We start from the raw sequence: 24065 nt of genomic DNA, 5'->3' as shown, positions 1-24065 counted from the left end.
GAGGAGGAGGAGGAGGAGGTGTGGTGAGGGGTGGACGGCTGAGAGGCGATGGAAATTGAGGAGAGGAGGCGTCACATCCGGCCCATTCCAGCAGAGACAAGCAGCCAACAGGCGACTGTGCCCCGACTGCTCCTCAGCCAGAGCAAACGCTGGTGGCTCAGGTTGGGAGGGCATGTAGAGTCTCAGAGTTTTTACAGGGAATCCCTGTGGCTTCTCATCCTCCAGCAGCCTGGACACAAGGGGGAGTTTGGAGATTGTGTGGAATGTGAGCAAGGGGTGAAACACAGCAAAAAAAACAAAAAACAAAAAACGACATTTGTGTGCGATGCTGGGCTCTCTGTAGCCGAGATCTCCTCTGGCTTTTTGTTGCGTTTAGTAGTGGTACTGAGCTGCTCCTCTTCACGATTTGACAGCTCACGAGGAGGGAGGAGGGGGTTGGGTGTAGTGAGAAGGTCAGAGGTCAGTGCTTCTGATTGGCGAAGAAGGCCTTGGTTTTCCCACAGGTGGGGTTCACACACATAGGGCAGCGGAGAGTGAGTTGGCGGGAGCAGGGCTGGTCCGACTTCAGATGCGCCTGGACCAGGTCAGCGAGAGCCTGACAACAGGGATAGACAGAGAATGGGTCACCGGGAAACATGACACACTGAGACTTAACTGGCTGTAATGAACTACACTTCCATTCCACACTACTGTCCGTCTTCCTATCTCATAAAGAAGTCTTCAACCTCTGCGCTTCTTCCTCAGTGGCACTACAGCTCAGTGTACCATGATGCTGAACAGCAGAGTATCCTACTGCTGTGTGTTGTATGATGGTGTTGTTATTTGTGCAGCGGCTGCAGCAGTAATTGATCCAGTGAGCAGGGGGCACGCGCACAGAGTGTGTGTGTGTGTGTGTGTGTGTGTGTGAGTGAGTGAGGTACAGTGGGCAGGATTGGCTGACAGCTCGCGCTCAGACTGATTTGGCTGCTCTTTAATAAAGCCCCCGTGCCGCCCCTGGCCTCCTCTAATGGCTGCCACGTGTTCCAGCAGCAGCCCCGGCATCAGCAGAGGGGACTCACGCCTTATTGACCTGCCGGCTCCCCCAGGCTCTACACGGGCCTCAGTATGAACAACACTGCCTGCTGCACCTCAGCAAATTACACACACACACAGAGAGGTATTCATCCATGCTAAGACATGGCCACTAGGGGTCACTAACTGTTCTCTCATTGGGGGTTGGCTGACACACTGACCCCTGACTGAAGCTCCCCCTCTGCTGTCCACCATCATCAGGTTTATCAAAAAAATCAAATCAAATGGTGCTTTATTGGCATGAATGAATAAAGTCATTGTTGCCAAAGCTACAGGTATAACATGTTAATGATCCACTTTACATTAATTTTGTTATAAAGATAAATATTCGATAATAATGAACGGGGAAAACAGGTAAAATAAAAGGGTAAATGGTAATGTTACTAAGAGGACGGTAGTAGCTTCATCAGTGCTATACTGTAGAAAAGAAAACAGAAAAAAAGAAACTAAAACTTATGCCAACTTATATTATATGTCTACACTTACAGATACAGCTAAATTAATTTAAAGTTAAATATCTTAATTATCCAACAAAGTATTTACATGTACACAAGTTACATCTTTTCTCTTATTTTATGGCAGGTCAAAATATAATCTGCAGCTAGACATGTGTTTGTTTCCTCTCCCAATAGTATGTATGTTTTCATTTGTGGAGATGCATTTTTAAATTCTTTTCATATGTTTTTTGAATTTATCAAAAAATGTTTCCCTTATAGGTGCATATTTAATACAATTAAGAAGTAAATGTTACTCGTTTTCTACTTCATTTATGCAGAAACTACAGTTCCTCATATGTCTAGGCCCCCATGTTTGTTTATATCTGCCTGTTTCAATGTGTAGGCTATGGTCACTGATTCTGTATTTTGTCAGTGTTGTTCTTTTTTTTCTGTCTTTGATGTTATTTAAATATGGCGCTATGCTGTCATTTCTGTATACCTCTAGTTTGTCATTACTTTTTATTTCTTCCTTCCAGAATTTAGTGTAATGCATCTGATTTGTGTTGTTTATTTCTTTCAATATAGATTTTGTCATGTGACTAAGGTTGTTTATGTTATTTCAGTTTGCAATTTGGAATAAGGGGTCACACTTCTGGGTAAGGGACTTGTGCTTAAAAGCCTTATGGTGGTAATTGTCAGCATTGCTTTTTGCCAGGTGTAACCAAAATGTAGAGGCTCTTTTGTCTATGTCAATAAGTAAAGACCTCCCAACCCAGCTCGGCAGGCCATGTTGGATGATGTTCTATGTACACCCAAGATATCTTTGCAGATTTGTAGGTGAAGTAATTCAGTTGATCTCTAATCCCACTTTATCATTAGAACAGCTTCAATATTAGGGGATTGTGTGTGTGTGTATATATGTTCAGCAGTGGGATTGTGTGTGTGTGTGTGTGTGTGTGTTTAGCAGTGCTTATGGAGGCTCACCTTGAAGAAGAGAGGGTTTCCGTTCAGAGATTCTGCTCTCCGGATATTCTCCGCCCCACACTGACAGTCACAAACAAAAAAGGCCAATCAATAAGCACCAGTGCATCTCTCTCGCCCTCAATCTCCTATACATGAATATTCACACACACATACGGAAACAGTCGAAGCATGTGCTCAGTCTGAGAAAGTTTTCTATTGAGTAATTCAAGCCTTAAAGTTCATTTCATGGATTTGTATTAAAAACAAAGAAAATCAGTTAAAATTGACTGGTTTACTAATGTAACAGCAAGACTCCAAGCTATTCAGCTAATAGTAGTAGTGTTGGAGTCCATCTTCTACATATCAAATCAATACGGGTTCGATATGCATAACATGTGTGTACATGACATTCTACAGATGGGCCACTGAATCTCCATTTCATCGGTTTCGCTGAATTCATATAGCTATGAAATAAAGTAGAACTGGACAGTTCAAATGAAACTTATGCTGGATGTACAAAACATTTTAATCCTACATGATTTGAGGCACTGGTGACTTATACAAATATACATGGCTTCAGATCAACAAAAATGATGGTGTTTTCAACCACCAACTTTTTTTAACCAAAAAATATTTGGGTGGAAGTTAAAACAAAATGTACAAAATGTAGATCCAGGACAAGACCTGTGCGATGATTTGGTATGGAAAATAGGCTCAGAGACACACACCTTTTAGTCACTTTCATCAATATTAACCGCTGCCACTATAGGAATACATCTTAAGAGGACATGGCACCAACACTGCCACTATGAGAACACATCTTAAAGCAACACCAAAGAACTTTTCCTCTACCATTTGTTTATTCAGCACTGGCTTTGCAAATAACAATGTCCACAGGCATGGTAGAACATGTTGCATGATTTTATGAAAGTATGATGTATTGCGACATCAGATGCAAGTCAAATTTTAGTTTCTTATGTCTCATTCCATCGAACTACAGATCCGGCAAACTTACATAGTGCGGTTATAGTCGATAGAGACTCTTGGAATGCGAAACGTTCTAAGTTCTGATGAACAATTGAAGGTTCTAAAATTTATTTGAAAATTCAATGAACCCAGATATTCTTTAGAATGTTAATTTTTGAACATTCTAAGTTCACAACAATTGAAGGTTCTAAAAATTCTACTTGAATTAAGGGTTTAGAATGGGCATGGCACCAACACTGCCACTCCGGCCTTTGAACCTGATATCCCCCTCAGTGGGCCGCTGCTGCTTCCAGGCAGTGGGAGAACTGGGGGCGCTAGCGCTGGCTTCTCAGGTGTCCCAGCAGCAGGGATCGATGGGCACCGAGAGCCAGTGCGAGTTTGGCACCACTGGAATGGATCTGTGGTTTGTGGGGTGCTATGTATCTAGAGGTGGGCCCCAGTTAGGGCTAGTCTGACAGGAGCCTTCAGATAGCCCCCCTTTCCACACACACACACACCTGTATCACAACACACATAATTCCCCTCTGTACTGCACACTCTGTACTTCTTTGGCTTTCAAAGTAATACACTTTTTTTTTGTAAGGGTAAAGAGAGCTTTTAGTCACTTGCATGTGGAGCTCTCACTCTATTTAACACACATATGTTATTGGAACAATCTAATGCTGAGACTTGACCCAACAACAGTTATGTCTATTCAGTCAAATAACACACATCGCCAGCTCATTCCTCATATTGTCTGTGTCAATACTGACCTCCTCCCCAAGCACCTGGGAGTACTCTATGTCCAGCTCGTGGAGGGTCTCGATGTGGTCACTGGTGAAGGCGATGGGCACCAGCAGCAGGTTCTTCTTGCCGCGCTGGGACAGGCCCTTGATCACCTCATCTGTCTGAGGGCCCAGCCAGGGCATAGGGCCCACCTACAGTAGCACACGCGCACAAAGAAAGCCTGCCAGTGAGAGGGATGCCAACAGCTGAACACTCTAGAGCAGTGGGTTCATCCCAGAGGCTTAGAAGGCTCCAAATAGCTCAGCAATTCTGCTTGGCCAGATAGGCACCTAGCAACCTTTGTGCAACTGCAACTTCAACTGACTTCCACAAGAGGTCACTGTGGGTTCATTCATAGCCTGTCTGCAATAACTCACACAACTGTGAATTCCCACAGATCAGTGCAATCATCTTCATTATTGCTATTCTTAAAATGAAGCCGAGAGACTTAACAATAGTGCACCCAGACATGCTAGCTGGAGATGTAACAGTGGATCATGTCTGAAAAGCAGCCATCTTGCGCCTGTGCACTTACCTTTGATTGCCAGACAAGTCGGTAGGGATTGCAGTGTTCTAACCTCTCCATGACCCTCTGCACAGTGGCACCAACCTCCTGAGGGTATGGGTCACCTCGGTTCACCACCTGAAGCCAAGCACACGGTCAGCACAGTGCCTACAATGACCCTCCTGCACACACACACACACACAGGTCATTTATCACATTAATTTGGGCATTGTGTTGAGGGTGTTTGTTTCTAACACGGGAGTGGCTGGTGAGTGATGTGCGAGATATGAGAAGGGAGTCAAACTCACAGACATGGGCAGCGAGTGGGCTGAGAACAGGATGACCACATCATCCCTCTTCTCTGCGGGAAACTTCTCCAGCTCATTCAGTATGTGCTGGGCAAAGCACTGGACCCACACAGAAAAACAGAGAAGACAAAAAAATAATAATAATTGTTTTAAAAAAGACAAACATTTGTATTCATTAGTACATATTTATTCATTTATAACTGGCAGCAAACGCACTGGCAGCAAACGCAGACCCTGGTGCCAGCACACTGTGATATGCAGGCCAACAATGTCCCCCCCCCCCCCCCGCCCGGATCAGCCACAGAGGGCACCTTGTTCTTCAACAGCTCTACAGCTCAACAGTCACAATGAGCACCGGTGAGATTGTAGAACTGGCCAGGTCTTACAGAACATACAAAATAATTACTATTATGCACTGGCCACTTCTTACAGAACATACAAAATAATTACTATTACGCACTGGCCAGGTCTTACAGAACTACTATTACGCACTGGCCAGGTCTTACAGAACTACTATTACGCACTGGTCAGTTAACAAGGCACTGTATTATTCATCACAATCTAGTTTGGTATCTGACACTTGAAAAGTGAGGATTCCACAGTGAAGTTATCTTCTTCAGAGGAGCTGAAGAAAGAGGTCAAACATGGTCAAACAATTTACCGGTCAAAGTGGTCGTTTCCTATTAACTCCATAGGACAGTGCTTTGAGCACTCCATGTTCAGTAGAGTAGAACCAAATGGTCAAACAAACAAACGTCCTTCTCCATGTCACGACGGGCCAGCGTCATAACCGTTGGAGTGACAAACGCAGATGTGTGTGCCTACCTCAACCAACAGAGGATGTGTGGGCCACCGGTCAATAACACTCCAACGCATCTTGGGTCGGTCCTTCTTGTCGCTATAGTAACGATAGATAGCATTTAAACTGCTTCCTGTTGTGGAGAGGGGGAGATTGACAGAGTTAGGCCTCAAGATAAACACACTACCACCAGTACTGAACAACCATGTGAGACACAGGTAGGCATAGGTTTCTGTGATTCAGTGGTGCAGGCAGGAATGTGTGTGTGTGTGTGTGTGTGTTTGCATGTGCGTATGCACGTGTGTGTGTTTGCGTGTGTGTATACGCACGATGTGTGTGTGTGTGTGTGTACCTGTGGTAGAGCAGCTGTATTGGGGGTACTGGGTGAAGGCCACTGCTCTCTCCACCCCATCTCTCTCCATCTCTTCAATGGCCTCTTCTGTGAGTGGGTGCACGTAGCGAAAGCCAATGTAGAACTTGTGTGGTGCTGAAGATGGGACCACAGAGAGCAGACGGCAGATGAGGACTAGGACATCCACACACTATACACACAGTCACTTACAGACACATATATGCTAGAAATGCAGCCTGACAGGTCTGTAAAGTAACATACAGCGGGGAAAATAAGTATTGAACATGTCAACATCCTTTTCAGTAAGTATACTTCAACTGAGGCTATTTGCATGAAAATTTTACCAGACATTAGTATTACCTCAGATAATCCACCTATATAAAAAAAATCCAAACATTAATGTCCATAGGTAGAGTTATGTGTAATAAAGTGGAATGAAAGAGGAAAAAAGTATTGAACACGCCTACTGACATTTCTCAAATACTTTGTGAAAAAGCCTTTATTTGTAATTGCAGCTTCAAGGCATTTCCTGTATGACAAAACTAATCAGTCGCAGTAATCAGGTGTGATTTTGGCCCATTCTTTTAAACAGATAGTCTTTTAATATTGAAGATTCCAGGGGTCCCTCTTGTGAATCCTGATCTTTAGTTAACTTCCAAAACTGTTCAATTGGATCCAAGGTCAGGGCCTTGATTTCCTTTCTCTGAAACCAATTGAGAGTTTCCTTTGCTGAATTCTTTGAATCATTGTCCTGTTGGAAAGTCTAACCATGTCTCATCCTCATCATCCTGGTGGATGGCAAGATTCTCCCGGAATAAAATGACTCCATTCATCATTCCCTCAACTGTATGAAGTCTGCTAGTACCATGAGATGAAAAACAAACCCACACCATGATGCCTCCACTTCCAAACCTCACTGTTGTTTGGGTATTTTTATGGTGACGCACAGTGCCATTTCTCCTCCAAATATGGTGTGTAGTATGACATCCAAAAAGTTCAATTTTGCTCTCACCCGACCAGAATACATTCTCTCAGTATTTCATAGGCTTGTCCAAATGTTGTGTAGCAAACTTTCAATGAGCTTCAACAGTAAGAGTCTCATGTGGGGTGAGTGTGCATAGAGGCCATGGCGGTGGAGTGCATCACCTATAATTTTCTCTGTAACAATTGTCCCTGCTGCCTACATGTCTTTCTGTAGTTTTCTCCAAGGGGTCCCTGGCTCTTGGGCTACTCTTCTGACTAGAGCCTGTGCATGGCCGGTTGGTGATACAGTGGTGTTCTTCCACTTGCAGATAACGGCTCCAATGCTGCTTACTGGATGATTCTGAAGTGTTGAAATGTATCTGTAACCAGTTCCATTGATATGTTTTGCAACAATAAGGTTGCAAAGGTCTTGGGAGAGCTCTTTGCTTTCACCCATCATGAAATGTTTCTTGTGTGACACCTTGGTAACGAAAAACCTTTTTATAGCCCATCAATATGTACTAACCCTGCTTATATTAATTTGCACAGATAGGAGGGATAATGGAGGACACTCCATTAGATTATCCGAAAATAAACGCACGTTCGAGGTTGTAATGCGGCCATGACACGCAGTGGAGTGGTCGTTCAACCTCGTAGTGCGTTTATTTTTTATTTTAAGTTTTAAGATTTTTGGTGAATTAAGTTTGATCTGCCGGCTCTCCAGTCCAGCCTCGGACAGCAGCTGAACGGCGGTAGTGCACAAAGAGTGGTTGATAAAGCGCTTCTCAAGTCCAACAGCCTCACCGATGCGCGGCAGCAGGTGTTCATTGAAAGTAATTTCTGGTAGGCCGTAATCAGACATATTCAGGGCAGCGGTGTTTCTTTGCTGTTTTTCCTTGATACAATGCTTCAAATTAACAGTAATTTTCCCTGAACGTTCTAAAGAACTCGGGGGAATTGATACAAAATATGTAAGTAGGTCAAAAAAAAGGAACTACTTAATAGCCGTGCAAATAACCGATTTTTAATTGCACGTTCTAAAGAACCTTCACAATGGGAAACTGAATCAAGCAGTAGAATAACTACTTATAGATTCTAGCTTGTTCCTTGCCTTTGTGTACTGCTTTTTCTTAACATGTTCAATACTTTTTTCCTGTGCCATTCCACTTTTTTACTCATAACTCTACTTATGGACATTAATGTTTGGATTTTTTAATATGCGTGAATTACCCAAGTTAATACTAATGTCTGGTGAAAGTTTCATGCGAATAGCCTCGCTGGAAGTATACTTGAAAATGTTGACGTGTTCAATACTTATTTTCCCCGCTGTATGTATGTGAAAACACTGTTTAACCAACTTAATTGTAAACCCACACACACCTACACACACCCTACCCGTAACTCCCATTTACATAATTCAAGGATACAAGGATACAAGGAAGTTTATTGTCACATGCATATAGTTACTGGAAGTAAGAAATGCAGTGAAATTATGTCTGGTGTCAGCCTATTTGTGCATTAATGGGGGTAAAAGTGCAGTAGAAGAGGGGTTTAGTAGATTAAGTGGCAAGGGCTGCATAAAAAAGGTGGGGGAGGATTGGGATTGGGTGGGGGGCACCAACAAGGAGCACCCAAGAGCAACATCATTTCCATCATGGCTGATTTCCTATGCATTTCTGCTGTCCTGTAATGCTACACACATAAGCACAAGCTAATGTCAATGTATAAATTCTGGTTACATCAGGTCAGGGCACTTGTTATCATGGAGCCTGACTGCATTCTACCGCTCTCAGCACTTAATTAGGTCTCAAAACCCTTGTTATGAAGGGTCACCTCTACTCACTGGGGACTCTTGCCTGGGGTTTAACAAAGTGCTATTTGAGATGCAGTGAGATCTCCACACATCCGCAGGCCTCTGGTGGATTTATCTCTGAGGACTGGAGAGGAGAGGGTGTGAGGTGGCTCAGCAGCATCTTATCACCCACTCGCACGCCACACGCCCAACCGGCCAGCTGCATATCAGCTGCCCTCCCAGACCCAGGGGCAGCGAGGGAGCCTACGGTCTTTTTAATACAACACACCAGGAGCCCTCTCCCTCAACCATGCTGCCGACTATGAAGAACATCTGAACTGGACCAGCTCTGAGTCACCACATTGGTCAACCAGTTTCAGTTTGGGGCTCTTATTCGACCTTGCAGAAAAGTAATCATAGCTCCTGCTGTTTCTGCCTGTTGTTTTTCACCCAAACAGTAACCTGTACAAACCTAAATTACTAATAATGGCTGATATGTTTCTGGTGCTGTGGAAACATGGCCATAAGATCCATAGCACCACTTGGAAAGATCACAACCACATCAGTTCCTGATCTATTTGCTCTTGGTGGTTCAGATGTACAGTGCAACCGGAAAGTATTCAAACCCTTTTAAGTTTTCCACATTTTGTTATATTTCAGACTCATCTTGAAATGGATTCAATTCGGGTTTTGCAATTAACTGAATCCATTTTAAGATAAGCCTGAAACATAACAAAATGTGGAAAACTTGAAAAGGTCTGAAAACTTTCCGGTTGCACTGTACATCACCAGGCCCTGTGGACACTCTGTGGACTCACCTGTGTCTGGACACATCTCATCTAGCAGCTTGATCATGCCCTCGCCCTGCAAGGTGGTCCACCGCTTAATGGGGGAGCCACCCCCGATCCGACTGTACTGCTCCTGGATCTTTGGGGTGCGGCGCTTAGCGATAAAGGGCCCGAGTGTGCTGTGTGGGGAGGAGATAAGGTTAGAAGAGCCGTCGTCTTTACATGGGAACTAGAACAACACCTCACCCTCTCAAGTGCTTCAAAAAAAAATGAAGTTAACCATATATTTGTAATTTTTATGAATTCCTGTAGAAAATACATATTGTATGCTTGTAGAGGTAAGTACAAGTCGGCATATGTACCCACAAAGAGATTATTAGTATATGCTAGAACTGGGACACAATACAAATTGGGTCAACATTTAATCTGACTGCAACTTTGACTGTACAAGTGTTGTATAACATAAGCAACGACAGCCATTTTGTGACTGGTTATGCATGTGAAAATGACTAAAGCACAATGTATGAGGGAGTACTGTGCAAAGGCTTAGCTAACAATGTAATCTCGGTGAATCTTTTTCCTTTCATCACTATCTTAAGTGTCTGCACAGATGTTTGGAAAATTACTCTTGCACGGGAAGCTGCATGAGGTCCCGGTCTGAGAAGAGTCGTAAGAGGAAGTCATGGACATCATCAAGCTTTTCTGGCCCACCCATGTTCATCATGAGAATTCCAGTCTTCGGTTTCCTGGTACAAGCAGAACATGATTCATTAAATATGTAGAAAACCACAGGTATCTGTCTGGTTTGTGATATCAATAAGCATCCCGTTTCAATATTAGGGTGTACCGGTATATATAGACGTCATGCTAAAAGTGTACCTCCTCCTCAAGGACTACACAATTGGTCTTAGCATCTGTGTACAAAACAATTTGAATAGTTTGATATCTCACTGTTGTCTTTCTGTTGATGAGCACATATTAATTAATTAAGGCATGTATCCAGGACTACCAACCCATTCTGTAGAAAACTGCTTCTGGGTAGGTCACCCAAGGACAGAGCTTCCGATGCCGTGTCTTAACACTGTTAACCCTTACCACTGGTCTAAAACAGAACTTTGAAATGCACTTGGAGGCAAGCCACTATCTCATAATATTTTCAGAAACTACACACTAGCTGAGATACATTAGCTCGGTTCCTTAGAACACATATTAACTGACTGTTCCACAAGTTACAAAAAAACACCCAAAGGCACACCTTTGTATTGTGACACACAAAAGAAACTAATCCAAACTATGGGCATATGACTGAAAAGAATATTTTCAGTGACTTCCTTGTTTCTATCTGGTAGAATGACTAAAGGGAAGTTTGTGTTTGAGGAGGAGTGAGGCACAGCCTTAATGCTCATCCTACCTGTTCTCCTGTACGTCTGGGGAGTGCTGCCGAGCAAAGGCTGCTGCAGCTGCCGTCGACTGCCATCTACTTACACACAAGCTTACATTGCTGCTGCTGGACTTGGCAACTATGAGAGACAGGTAGACAGAGACAGACATATGAAACACACACACAAAGGACAGTCTTCAGGCAAACACATGAACGAATATTTCAGGATTTAATATTTAGGCATTCAACCAAGTAGTCATATAATTTAGGTTACACATAAATGTAACACTGTTATATTAGTTTCTACAAAGCTCATCAGGATGTTAATTCCTCAAAGTAGGATATATTTATGCATTGGCATGCCATGGCGTTTTATGTCCTTGTGTAACACTGCAATGGCAGAGTATGTACGCTAAGCGGCGCCACCACTGTTACACAAGTTTTGAAGCATGTGTTGTGTAACTTGACTTTTTACTTCAATTATTTACCAATAAAAACGTACACACTTTAAATAACTGAGGGATTATAATAACAGCCTGATAATTATACATTAGTGGCTGACGCTGTTGTTCAAGGACAAACCGCACACAGCTAACGTAAGCAACATGCCTCCCAACTAGTCATTTTCAGCATTAGCTAGTCATCAGCAGATTCCGAATGCTAACTTATGGCATCGTTGAGGTGCGTTACACATGCTCCGACAGGGTAATTTATCTTTTAGAATGTATTAAGTGAGCCTTCCTGCAGCATTAATATTGAACAAGCAAATGATTAGAAGTGCCAAATGACTGCACCAACATACAGCATATAATAGTATTTAATGTAACGTTGACGTTTGCTAAAATCTCTGCTAGCACTGTAACCTTCAGGTTAATTTACCCATAAACTGGGAATAACGTTAAAAAACGGGATGCGTTGTTATGTGGGGTTAACATCAATAACGGAAGGAAGATGTTGATTCAATTTAACGTGGGGTTACTGGGAGAAAAAAACCTAACTTACTACAGCTAGAATCAAGTGAGATTCTGGGTGAAGATGTCAATGTAAGATTACAGCCAGTTGGTTAGCTTCTCAGCCACTAGTTATGTGATCTTACTAATGTCAATAGGACTTCGCCAGGTGAATAACGTTACACAGAAGAAAGAGCGTACAACACTTCGTGCCTGTTCATACGAATATAAAATACAAAATATCGGTTGTCCAATAACTTAGGCTACTTGTCGTCAGAACTAGCTCTTAACTTAGCTAGCTACTACTGCGATAAAGCTTGTTGGCTGCCACTTACACTTACATAAGAAAAGTCGATTCACAGCTCCCAAAGCTGCCATCTCGAAGGCTGACAAAGTCGTCTCACTTCCAAATTGAAAATATTGTAATGCTCAATATCTCACAAGATCATGTGCGCTGATGCAAATTCCGTCGGACTCGAGATGTCTTAGTTTGCTATGAATGACAGAGGCTACCACCACCACGTTGATATAACGTAGGCTGCTGACGTATGTGCACAACATGGAAACCCTGCCTATGAAATGGTTTGGTTTGTTTCTTTTACTGTGATGGTTTGTCCTCATGATTCATGTAGTTAGAAAGCGAGACAAAATAATTATAATAAAAAAAAAAAACAAGTTTTGTATTTGCCAAGGGTCCCACTGTTATGTTCGAGACTAATTTAAATGTCAGCCAACTTGCTACCATTTTCACTTGTCCCGACCATTGTTTTGAGAATTCAAGGAAATGAAAAGCAGGTTAAAATACAAGGAAATGGCTTTTGAGACCATGCGGAAGAGAAGATTATCAGACTTTTTCCAAAGTCAAACTGAAACACTTATTGTGGCTATTTAAGTGTGTTTTAAAAAAATTGAGGCAAAGGAGCGTATTTGTACGCAGACAACTGCATGTTTATTTTGTGAGCGTGTACATCATGACTCAGAATGTCCATCTCACCATTCATCCACTAAAATGACCAGAACAAATATCACAAATGCTAGCAGAATGTGTGCTGTTAACAGATAGGTAAATGGGTGTTGGTATTCAGGGGTAAAACATTTTACATTTGTTTTCCTCTTAAATCAGGCAAGAACACTTATGTGCAGCAGGAGATTGTGGTTTGCTATGGTGGCCTTTATACCACACTTCCCAGATGTATTTTCAAGGCCGACATCTCTGGATGAAGCGGGGGTAGAGACAGACGTCCCGGATGTGGTGGCGATTCAGAAGCCACGTGAGGAAACGCTCCAGGCCCAAACCGTACCCACCATGGGGGCATGTTCCATATTTCCTCTGAAAAAGAAAATATTTCAGACACCATTACTACAGGAGATTATATCTATTTTCCTGTACCACCATGCATTAATAATTGATAGATACTGGTTTACCAGGAGTCAGGACCCAGCTGTTTAAAAAAGTTTGAATGATCCAGATTGGGAAATCCCATGATTTACTATCCAGGATCAGGTCATACAATTTGATCCAATCAAATAGCCGGGTATTTGGTTGTACCGACTGAATTATATAACTGACTTAACAGGTGTATTTAGCACTATGGCAATGTGTTGTGACGACTGTTGCCAACAACAGGTGAAATGGGCAAAACAACAATATGCATTACATTAGTTATTATGAAAACAAGCAATTTTAACAAATAACAGAGGTCCAACCAATCATTTTTATGTTTGTTTTGTAACTTGGTGTCCACTCTGATCTAAAAATCCCACCACAGAACAACTCTTGTTGGTACAGCCAATATAAGAGTAAGCAGTATTATCATTATGCAAGTAATCCACTCATCAACATTCACTGAACTTGGATAATCTTCCAGGGCGGTATTCCAGAAAGGAGGTTTAACAAACACTGAGATAAAACTTAACCTCAGGGTTGTCTGAACCTGTGGTGACTAATCCCGAGCTGTCGGTTCCAAAACACCGGTTACCAGTTAGTTCAATCAACCCCATGTTAGTTAACCTAGAGTTGTGCGCATTCACGGGTAACTTATAAAGACATCATCTATTGAGAGTCGAAACCCATGAGTGAAGGCGACGAAACCAAGAGCACCGTATTTTTCAGAGGCAGAGTAGTAAGTTCTCCTCGAGACTTACGAAGAGGAGAGAACTGTAATAACAAAAAGAGCAATACTTGAGCGTCTGCCAAGGAACGAGACCTTGCTTGGCAGAGAATAGCCTAACCGACTGTAAATGCGTAAGTTTAGGATAGCGTATTAATGTCAAAAGCACAATTTAGGCCTATTAAATAATTAAGTGGACATTACGTATTGAATTATGCTTTCTTAAACTAGCCTACCTTGTCACAAATTGAGTGGGTCATAGACTCCTTGAGAATCCTAAATGTAATTTTCTATTTTAACGCAGGTTCTGCTGTAGGCCAAGTTAAACCTTGTTTGCGCTCCAGCATCGGAATCAGGGTAGCCTAAGCTAGGTGTGATGAGTGTCGGAAGGCATGGGTATCCCCCAGAACCCATCAAGTTCTCCTGTAAATGCACATATAGAATTAAGTTACAGCCTACACATTAATTAGTCTGTAGTGGATCTGATAATATTCCAGTAAGGTATAGGGCTAACGCACCCTGTTGAAATATGTCGCTCAAATAAGATTCATTGTGGCATTGTGTACTGGCCCTTGCCATTTCACCTCCACGTTTGTGATAAGATGTGAAGCATCACATATCTGGCAATTTAAGGCTAAAATAAAAATGTATTTTTAACAGCATTAAGAGAGCATCCAAAAATAGAAGTAGCCTATAGCCTATCCATTAGCCTAGACCTTCTAATGTTAGAAAATCTTGAAATAGCCAAGGCCATTAATTGAAAGCTTACCAGCAAAGATAGACTAGCCTATTGTAGGTGCAAATTTGGAAAACTTAAAATAAGTGATGCTGACTTGCCAGTTGGTGAAACTACACATTCATGATCCTCGTGGGTTTGTGTCCAGGAGAACAAATGAAGTTGCACAGGAAGTGCTTTAGCGCAAGGCGAACTTTACCCACCGACCGACAATTGATTTGCCGATATGCTCGGCGTCTCCAACACTACAAAAACTCCCAGTCGGAGAGCGATCTTCAATGCACATCATTTGGAGAGAGGCAAAAAGTGTATCCTATTAAAAAGCTATTTTATACCAAATGCCATTAGCATTCCTAACCAAACCTAGTGACAACACGTACAGTAGGCTACCTGGCTGAGTTGCTTTTTTAGGTAGCCTATATTAAAGCCTATTTAGGCTATTCATTTTTTCCCCTTTTTGTACTGTACTTGTTTTAATGATATCTTCAATGTGTCTGAGATGTTGCCTGTATGTCCATCTGTCTTGTATGCCTGGTGAGCCAAAGACAAAATGTCCGCTATGGTTTAGGACAGCTACATTAAAGATTTATTTTATTCTATTCTATTCTAGGCTATTCCAATTGATCCACAATGCGTAACGTTAGAAATGTAGGGATTCCGCTGAAAAACAGTGGCGCTCTTGCAAAAACTCGTTTGGAAAAGAAAGGATATCATGTTGTGGTCTTATCACCCCCTCACGGTAAATAGATCATTTGTGCTTCTTTGTCAATCAGACCTTTGTCAAAAGGAAACGCCATTGTGTGACAAGTTTGAAAACAGTGGCCTGGCAGAACGTGCAAGCTGAAATAACCGAACAAAACCTACCACCTACCAGGTTAAGTTCAGAGCCTATGTTACCATAGTTACTTACATAGCCTGATCATTTTTGAACGTTTAGGAACTGAAATCCCAGGTTTACCCCTTACTCTGAGTTAACATACCCAGTTAAGTTCAAAGCTTATGTTACCATAGTGACTTGCATAGCCTGATAATTTTGGAACTGAAATCCCAGGTTTACCACTCACTCTGTGTTAACAGCCAGTAGACCTGCTTTCTGGAATACCCCCCTTCCAGGATGACTAATATCTGGGTTCCCACCCATTTTCACTGACAAAATGTCAAAACTTGTCATGGCCTATGAGTACAAAATTGCTTACTTTAAGCCGCAGGCTGAGGCTAAATATGAAATGTGACTTAAATATCGAGATTGGATAATTTATTAATTAATTAATTCATTCATTCATTCATTCGAGAGATGCAAGCCAGCGGATCAACTTAATGCCTACTATTATTTGTTGAATAGGCGCGATCATAAGCCCAACCGTACCGTGCCAAAGTCCACCTCCTCGGTATGGAACGATCATACTGGCCAAACAAACTGGACTTTGGGGGTCAAACATACTCGGGTATGATATGGATGGCATGGTGTCAGTACGCCCTAAGAACACAAGACATGGTGCTTATGGCTCTTAACAATCCGTACCTGGTCAGTGTACCAGTAGTAGGGGGTTGGGTCGATGCCCTCCCTCTTGTAGCCTTCCAGCAGCTCGTCAGAGTCCCAGATACGCATTGACCCTCCGACAATCTCCCCAACATTAGGCATCAGCACATCAACCTGCGAAGCACACAACCACACACACGGTCTTCAACCAAAACCATTCCCCAAAGATTTAAACACAAATGATTCTTCTGATCAGATTCTTCTCCATAAACTAGATCCTCCATACTCTTTCAGAAGCACTTTGCTGTTGCTGAAGGAACTACAGTATAATTACATAATGACAAAGCATTAGGGAACTTTGTTGCAGTACACTCTAAAACTGGCATTAAAACTGCTGTCAGATCTGAATGTATCCATACCATTTGGCTCATGTAGAAATATAACAACTAGAAAGCATGAAGCACAAGCTTACATCAAGCAACATAGCTCTAAAAATAGCTCATCTGGCCCTGAGGTAATGGAGGTGGCTCAGCTAATTGTCCTGTGGACTGACCGACTCAGTGAGGCGCTGGTCCTCTGGGCACCGCTGCATGTAGAAAGACTTGATCTCTGCAGGGAAGCGGCACAGCAGAATGGGCTCATTGATGGCGTCAGTCATCAGCCTCTCTGGAGCTTCTGGGATGTCCTAAGACAGGGCACAGAAGAGACCCACTGATCAGCTGGGTTAGGGTTAGGACATACACAGAGCACACATAGACACATACACACAGTACACACATGGAGCACATACACACAGTACACACAAAGGGAAAAAGGTATCTGAGGAACAATTTGAAAATGTTGTTTACAATTTACATCCAAATGTTATGGACCGTGGTTTTATCTAAACTAAAAGACATGGACATCAAATCATAGGCCTGAGAACATTGGCCTCCATAATAAAAACACACATACATATTTTAGTATGCTTTATCACAGTAACTTATCTACCTCTCCAAATTCATAGTAAGTTCCATCATCTTTCTTGACATCGTGCTCCTTCAGCCACTCAATGGCCTCTGTATAGTTCATCCTCCTGAAGGGCCGCTTGGGTGGCTTAAAATCCTGTCAAAAAAGTTTCAACTTATTATACCATTGTACATAACCTGGCCAGTAAGGGGTTATATCATATAGACTTGCTGATGTGGTTGTGATACAATTTATCTATGTATACATACCAAACTACACCACAAAGCTGCAAGCCTCTAGTTCACATTGGCTCTATATTAGTCCTTAGCTGCTTTTAACTGATAATAGTAGGTGATGTATATGCACATATGGAAATAGACCTCTCTTCCAAAAGTTGTCAATAATTCTAACCACGTACACCTTCAGAAGTAAAAAGGACCAATTGATGTTTTTAGCTTATTGGTCAAAATCTTGAAGTCTCAAAGCTATGATTGCTCTTACAACCCAGCCCCATCTCTTAATAACTAGTTGAGTATTTCAGGTTAGAGACTTACTGGGTTGATGTCGTAGAGCAGCTGAGCAGCTTCAGACTTGAGCACACGGTCCACCACATCACACACCAGGTCCTCCAGGCGGGTCAGCAGGTCCTCAAAGGTGATGAAGGGACACTCAGCCTCAATGTGGGTATACCTGAGACATGACCACAACAAAGAACACTGAGGCACTTTGACATTAAAATGTAACCACAGACATCAGTTGTGCTCCCACTGTCTTGTTCACAGTGAGACAATTTCTAAATAATTAAGGTAGTTAAAGGATTTAACGATTTCCATGGAACTGAAAGTAACTGAGGGTGTTTTCCGACCAACAGAGAATGCTTTCTTGAACCAATTCGGTTCAGACTTTTTTTTTTTAACCTAGGTGCCATCTAGTGAACCAGCCTGCATTTCCAGCAGTTTTGAACAGAATCAAGGATGCATCATATGCTGCATGCATAAACAAACAGCAGTTTTGAACAGAATCAAGGATGCATCATATGCTGCATGCATAAACAAACAGCTGTTTTTGCGTTATCCGTGTGGATGGAATGATTTTGCAATATGAAGGAAAAAAAAACATTGGATCAGTAAACTAACTTACTCCCGAATCCCGAAAATAAAGACGATTAGGTGAATTAATGTTGTAGGGCACGCCTATTGTGTTCTGGCAAGTAAACAACACGTATGAACGAATGTGAGCGCTTGTCCCAATTTCCCCAGGAGGATGATATGACAGATGTCCAGTAAAAACGGCAGAAATTAGCTGTGTAAAATGCTAGTTAATGTCTGCAGTGTGGTGTTGGTTGTTTTGTTGGCTCATGGCAACAGTTGATACAGAGGGGAAACTCATGCTTTTAGCCTTCTCCCCTCTGAATGGCAGAATGACACACCCACTCCGGTTCTTTTTGCTGCGAGAATGTTGGTTCCGCGAATAGAACGGAACCGGTTCTCCGTCGGTGGAAAAGTGCTGTGAGGATCATGAGGGGCAGTTCTCACTCACTCAGCAAGGTGTCTGCGCGTGCGGGACTGCTCGGCACGGTAAGACTCAGCGATGCAGAAGGTGTCCCCCAGTGCAGGGATGCAGGTCTCCAGGTAGAGCTGAGAGGACTGGGTCAAATAGGCATCCTCCCCAAAGTAGTTGAGGCCAAAGAGTGTGGAGCCACCCTCTACCTGGGTCTGTACCAGAGTGGGGGGAGTGATCTGGAGAAGAAAAGCAGGGCTTAGATTTGCTGCTATGGGCAAAACTGCCATTGATAAAAGTTTAGAAAAACAGTTTATATAACAGTTGATAATGATGTTGCTTATCTAGAACTACTAGCATATAAAAAGCTGCTTCTGGTTATCAGGAAGTGTGCATGCATCAATCTTGGCTCACCACGGATTCAAAGCTGAAGAGCTTGACTTGTTTTTGAACCGGATATCATTTAAGGCATTATACCGGTTTCCCAGTTCCGAATTTAAACTGAAATAAGTATTAAGGGTTGGACTTGCCTCATAGTATCCACAGTTGAATAAGTGGTCCCGGAAGCACTGTGTGACAGTGGAGCGAACCCGCAGGATCTTGGACACATTCTCACCACGGATCATCATATGCCGGTTGTTGAGCTGCACGTCCACGTCTGACTCCTCGTTCAGCAAGTTATCAGCGCCCCCTGCTGGGGCTAGGCCGATCAACTCCCAGAAGTCACAGTGCAGCTCATGGCCTCCAGGAGCCTGGGATTGTTTCAGTGTTCAGAGAAATGATGAATACACAGACTACGTAAGAATTAACCCACCACAGCCTTGTATGCAGTCACATTATAGCAGGGAATAACAATTACCTTCATTTTCCACACTAAAGCATTACTTTCATGTACAAATTCAAGTCAACAAATAGTGTAATTCAAGTCAACAAATAGTGTAATGATATATTCTCAATCTCTATGGTCTTGTTAGAAGCAACTCCACATTATCAACAAATGACTGACCTGCTTCCCCTCAGGGACCGGCTGCACAGTCCCATACAGAGCAACCGTACTCTCAGTGGACAGAACCAGACCGTTGTAACACTGACACTGCAGGAAGAGGAGGAATTAGTGTGTAGCAAATAGAAACTGGCTTGAAATTGTCTTGTAATGTGTTATTAAACTATATTTGTCTGTATATTAGATGGCTAAAAAGTTCTCTGCCAACTCTGGTAACCACAACTGGACACAGTATTATTTTTTATTTGAAGGAGAAGCAGCAGCTGAGGCAGGAAAATGAGCAGAAGAGGCAGCAAAAGATGACGAAAAGGTTGGAATTACATGCAAGCAGAGACCAGACTAGGTTTAATTCTTGATCATTGTTTAGTTTAGAAGTAGAGTTGCATTCCTACCAGTTTGTCTGTGAGCACACACTGCAGGAAGCCAGTTCCATCTCTTAACACGATGAACAGCAAATTCTTTCCTAAAGTAGCAATTAAAGAGTTGTGTTGTAAAAGTTTGCATTACATTTGTGTACATGCAGAAATGCACATAAGTCGATTCTGTAAAACTTACAGAGTAAACTAGACTAAAGTTTTTTTTCCCCCTGTAAATTATTTCAAGAAGTGAAACTTAAATATATTAATATAATCTAGATTTGTTACATATAAAGTGAACGGAAGTTTTCTTTTTGCTTTAATATTGATTATTCTAATCTTGATGATTACTGTTTAACAGCTCATGGAAATCAAAAATCCAGAATCTCAATATATTAAAATGAATTTATGATACAGAAATGCCGACCTGAGATGAGCTCTAATCAGCTAATTAAGTCAAAACACCAATAATGGCTATGCAGGGCAAAAAAAAAAAAAATTTTTTAGATGCACCTGTATACTAAATGCAGTAACACTGGTTTATTGTGATGGTTATATTTTAATGTAAATGCAAAGAGAGTGAAATCACCCATGACAAAAGACACTGCGATATCCAGTTCTCACCTTGCCTACGCAGTCGGTGCACCCAGCCGAAGACCTTCACACGTTGGCCTCGGAGCGGTTCCAAATTGCGGATTTTAACCTATGGACACGATAAAAAAGAAGACCTATCAGTCACATGTCACTTTGACACTGCTTTACCTAAAGGGTAAAGTAATTTCAATAGGAAAGGCTGAAAAGACCCATTAGCTATATCCTTATAGCAACCAATATGGCTTTAAACTAACAGGGCTTGCAGGGACCTGAAGGTTTTCTGACTTACCGCTTTAGGCTCCGGCAAACTGGGGTCTTTCTCAATGATGACCTTCTTTGCCTCTTCAAGGTTCTTCTCTCGTCTGTCTGCATCTTCTGCCTGGCAATGACAAAACTTTAATGGTATACTGCAACAAACCAGTGACTTGTTTTTCCATTTGTCAGCTTCAATATATGCACTCTGTCTGTCAAACACTTAAAATTGCTTAGCCATCATTTAACATACTTGAGACTGAACTGAAACAGTCACATTTCTACCAGGTTACAAAGAGTCCAACTGATTTGACTGTTGATGTCAATGGAACATCATCTGAATCCAGGACATTGGTTAAAGGTGCTCTAAGCGATGTTGGGTAACGTCACTTCTGTTGACGTTTAAACAAAACAGAGAGCTAGCTCGCTACTCCCTCCTGTGCATTTGAAACTTATAAACATGCATCTCGTCGGTGGTTGGCTGGAACAATTTGTTATGTTTTTATGGTCCAGGCTGGAACGAGTTGTTTTTGTTGCTGTTTTTGGAGCCTAAATATATATTTAAGACATCCTTGTAGTTTCTTTGCAGAATGGCATGGCTGCATGGATTGGTTTCTTTCTGGGTCTAGTGTTCAGTGGAAAGTTTCCTCCTAGAGCACAGCATTTTCCCGACGCCTTTCTTGTCTTTTCACTCTTAGTGTTCAGTGGAAAGTTTCCTCCTAGAGCACTGAGCAGTAGCACCACACCTCTTTCTTGTCTTTGGCATCACTCTTCGTCTGCTCCCTCTGCCAGACCTTCTTTGTGTTCTTCATTTGGGTTTTGGAAATCACTGCCCACCTCTGGAGGAGCACAAACAGAGAAACTGACCAAATGTTACACACTAAACCACAGCCTCAAATGAATATATTACCATCATCACTCTATTCAGCCACTACTGACCTCTCCCTCCTTTTGTGAATCCACATAGATGGTTGGGAATGGCTCTTTTCCAGCGAACAATAAAGCCTGAAACATCCATAATGTTAAATGTGGCTACTGACATGGCAACAGAGTAGCTCAGAATCATGGACTACATGGAATATGTATTTATTGAGCAGCGACAAAACCTGCCAGTACTGATGCTCAGTAACCAGGAAGAATAGGAGCCCAAATTTAAGTTATTCAGACACATATTCAAAAACCGACAGGCATTTTTTTTTTTAAGTAGTAGATTTTAGTGTCAGGTTTTAGAGAGGAAACCTATCCTTGTTAGTCTTCATTAGCCCTCTCCACCACTCTCCAAAATATCAATTAGCCATCACTCATGATGTTTACTTGCATTGCGTCACAGGAATAGCTCACAGAACCTACCTTCAGTGGCGTTTTGAATGGCTTCTGCTCTGTTCCATTCCCACAGTCATCACTACCTTCCTTAGCAGACACATAGAGCTCCCCTAGAAGAAAAAATGTGACCTTCAATTTCAAAATTTGATCAAGTAATTTACGACCGACTAGTTGTCCACTCAAGGCACTGACAGAGATCAATCTCATTGATGTGGCACATACATGCTGTAGCCTTATCATGATGCAATGATAGCCCCATACTAAGAGAACAGTTGTCCTATTTTACCGCCTAACATGACTCATGTTACCCCTAGACAGTTGCGTGAGCAAAGCAACTCAAAGGAACCACAATTCACTTCGGCAACGGATGATGTAAGCCCATGTAAACTGAACGAGATGCGTCTCCAGCACTGACTGCATTTACAACAGGGTCAGTGGTGCGTTACACGTTCACCTCTGAAAGCTCATAAGCCATACCTTACCATACCTCACTCTGGACTTCTGTAGTAGGCTATATTAGTCTACAATGTGAGGGCAACACATTAAATCTACATCCAATTTTGATCACATGACCCTACAGCTTTGGCTTTCACATAGTTTCACTGACATTCATTAGAAGTGTCACACCCACTGGAGCTTAGGTGTTATCGAATACCCTTTTAAACAATAAGCGTGCACATTATACCAAAACATTTGCGATCAGCCATACCTCCTGGTCAGAATCCAACGCTTTCAACACAAACTGAAAAGGGTAATAACATGGATCCATCCTGATCACAAATATGTTTGCTATGATGGCAGGCGCATTGCAGCACATCCCCCACTGTAATGCGGAAATTAAAACATAAATCCCTGCTGAACCTGCGCTCTTAGTCAATCTTAAAGTTTGCCGGTTTGACAATTCTGTTGTTGTCATCTAAGGAAACAACTTACATCTGTGTGAAGTTCACACGAATGCAATCTGGGTGCCATTCCAGACCATTCAAACGTGAAAGCAGAGTACTGATTACATACGTAAATAAACGATATGATTTGAGAACTCGGCACGAGTAACACTTGACTAATGATTACCGACTACTTTAAAACCTCTATGGGAGGAAGTTAGCCATAGCTAGCTACGGCTAAATTCTGAACGACTTCACGAATCACGGCGGCTTCAACGATTGGGTTGTAAATTTAAAGTATGTTGAGTAAAAAGGACAAACGGCTGTGAGGTTATTCATTTTTCAGTCAATGTTGACGAAAATATTTGAGCGCACATGCCGCTGTTTTTAGTTGCCTGATCCATCTGCGAGGAATCAATGATCTGATGCAACACGATGCATTGATTGCCCCTTCCTCGAAATCGTTGTTTTAACATTAAACACTTATACTTACCTACAGAGAGTTTGTCGGTGTCTTTTGTAATTTCATCCGCCATCGTTGGTGTTACAGATAATATGCCTGAGGTGGAATTAAGTGATAAACCAAATTTTGGTTTTCACCAGCTGTCTGTCCTTTCTACTACACGCCACCACCACCGTCTGAAAAATTGGACATTACAAGCAGGATGTACACACATGCCGCCCCCTGCTGCAGCGGAGAGCATAAAAGAGATATATGTGAAATAATGGATTTCTATGCAACGTCACGAAAACATGCGTGCGCAACCAAGAGGCAGAAAGCACCATAGAACAGCATAGAGCAATGCAAAAGAGCAAA

The 24065-nt window shown here is 42.2% G+C and overlaps 2 protein-coding genes across 3 annotated transcripts; both read right to left on the bottom strand.

The window, feature by feature from the left end:
- Positions 1 to 426: 426 nt before the first annotated feature.
- On the bottom strand, positions 427 to 12529 carry fech (ferrochelatase). 2 transcript variants are annotated; one of them, XM_048258663.1, is made up of 11 exons: positions 12397 to 12529; positions 11142 to 11250; positions 10357 to 10476; positions 9761 to 9909; positions 6188 to 6322; positions 5862 to 5968; positions 5037 to 5135; positions 4759 to 4866; positions 4211 to 4375; positions 2493 to 2552; positions 427 to 595 (listed from the first exon to the last, which is right to left on the bottom strand). In XM_048258663.1, exons 1-11 carry the CDS (start codon positions 12437 to 12439, stop codon positions 461 to 463), a joined length of 1230 nt encoding a protein of 409 aa, XP_048114620.1. In that variant the 5' UTR covers positions 12440 to 12529; the 3' UTR covers positions 427 to 460. The 2 variants fall into 2 exon arrangements, with proteins under 2 accessions (XP_048114620.1, XP_048114621.1); XM_048258664.1 differs by having other exon boundaries at positions 12403 to 12529.
- A 456-nt stretch (positions 12530 to 12985) lies between these two features.
- Positions 12986 to 23934, bottom strand: nars1 (asparaginyl-tRNA synthetase 1). The gene is made up of 15 exons (XM_048258661.1): positions 23742 to 23934; positions 22392 to 22474; positions 21981 to 22046; positions 21788 to 21880; positions 21079 to 21168; positions 20820 to 20898; positions 20232 to 20302; positions 19843 to 19929; positions 19367 to 19588; positions 18876 to 19075; positions 17891 to 18026; positions 17379 to 17492; positions 16942 to 17073; positions 16431 to 16562; positions 12986 to 13391 (listed from the first exon to the last, which is right to left on the bottom strand). The coding sequence occupies exons 1-15, from the start codon at positions 23782 to 23784 to the stop codon at positions 13260 to 13262; spliced, it is 1680 nt and encodes a 559-aa protein (XP_048114618.1). The 5' UTR covers positions 23785 to 23934; the 3' UTR covers positions 12986 to 13259.
- Between the last annotated feature and the right edge of the window lie 131 nt (positions 23935 to 24065).

Source organism: Alosa alosa, chromosome 12, assembly GCF_017589495.1.
Source record: "Alosa alosa isolate M-15738 ecotype Scorff River chromosome 12, AALO_Geno_1.1, whole genome shotgun sequence".
NCBI classification, from domain to species: Eukaryota; Metazoa; Chordata; class Actinopteri; order Clupeiformes; family Clupeidae; genus Alosa; species Alosa alosa.
The sequence above is the reverse complement of the archived record's forward strand: the minus strand, read 5'-3'. Positions and strand labels throughout refer to the sequence as shown.

What these genes read in the sequence shown, in the direction of transcription:
- fech (XM_048258663.1), bottom strand. Translation starts at nt 12,439, where the DNA reads ATGGCAGCTTTGGGAGCTGTGAATCGACTTTTCTTATGTAAGT. An exon ending in ATACAGCTGCTCTACCACAG is followed by an intron (nt 5,969 to 6,187) that starts GTACACACACAC and finishes TCTCCACAACAG; the next exon opens with GAAGCAGTTTAAATGCTATC. An exon ending in CCCAGGTGCTTGGGGAGGAG is followed by an intron (nt 2,553 to 4,210) that starts GTCAGTATTGAC and finishes TGTGACTGTCAG; the next exon opens with TGTGGGGCGGAGAATATCCG.
- nars1 (XM_048258661.1), bottom strand. Translation starts at nt 23,784, where the DNA reads ATGGCGGATGAAATTACAAAAGACACCGACAAACTCTCTGTAG. An exon ending in GTGTGCTCACAGACAAACTG is followed by an intron (nt 19,930 to 20,231) that starts GTAGGAATGCAA and finishes CTCTTCCTGCAG; the next exon opens with TGTCAGTGTTACAACGGTCT. An exon ending in ACGCGCAGACACCTTGCTGA is followed by an intron (nt 18,027 to 18,875) that starts GTGAGTGAGAAC and finishes GTCATGTCTCAG; the next exon opens with GTATACCCACATTGAGGCTG.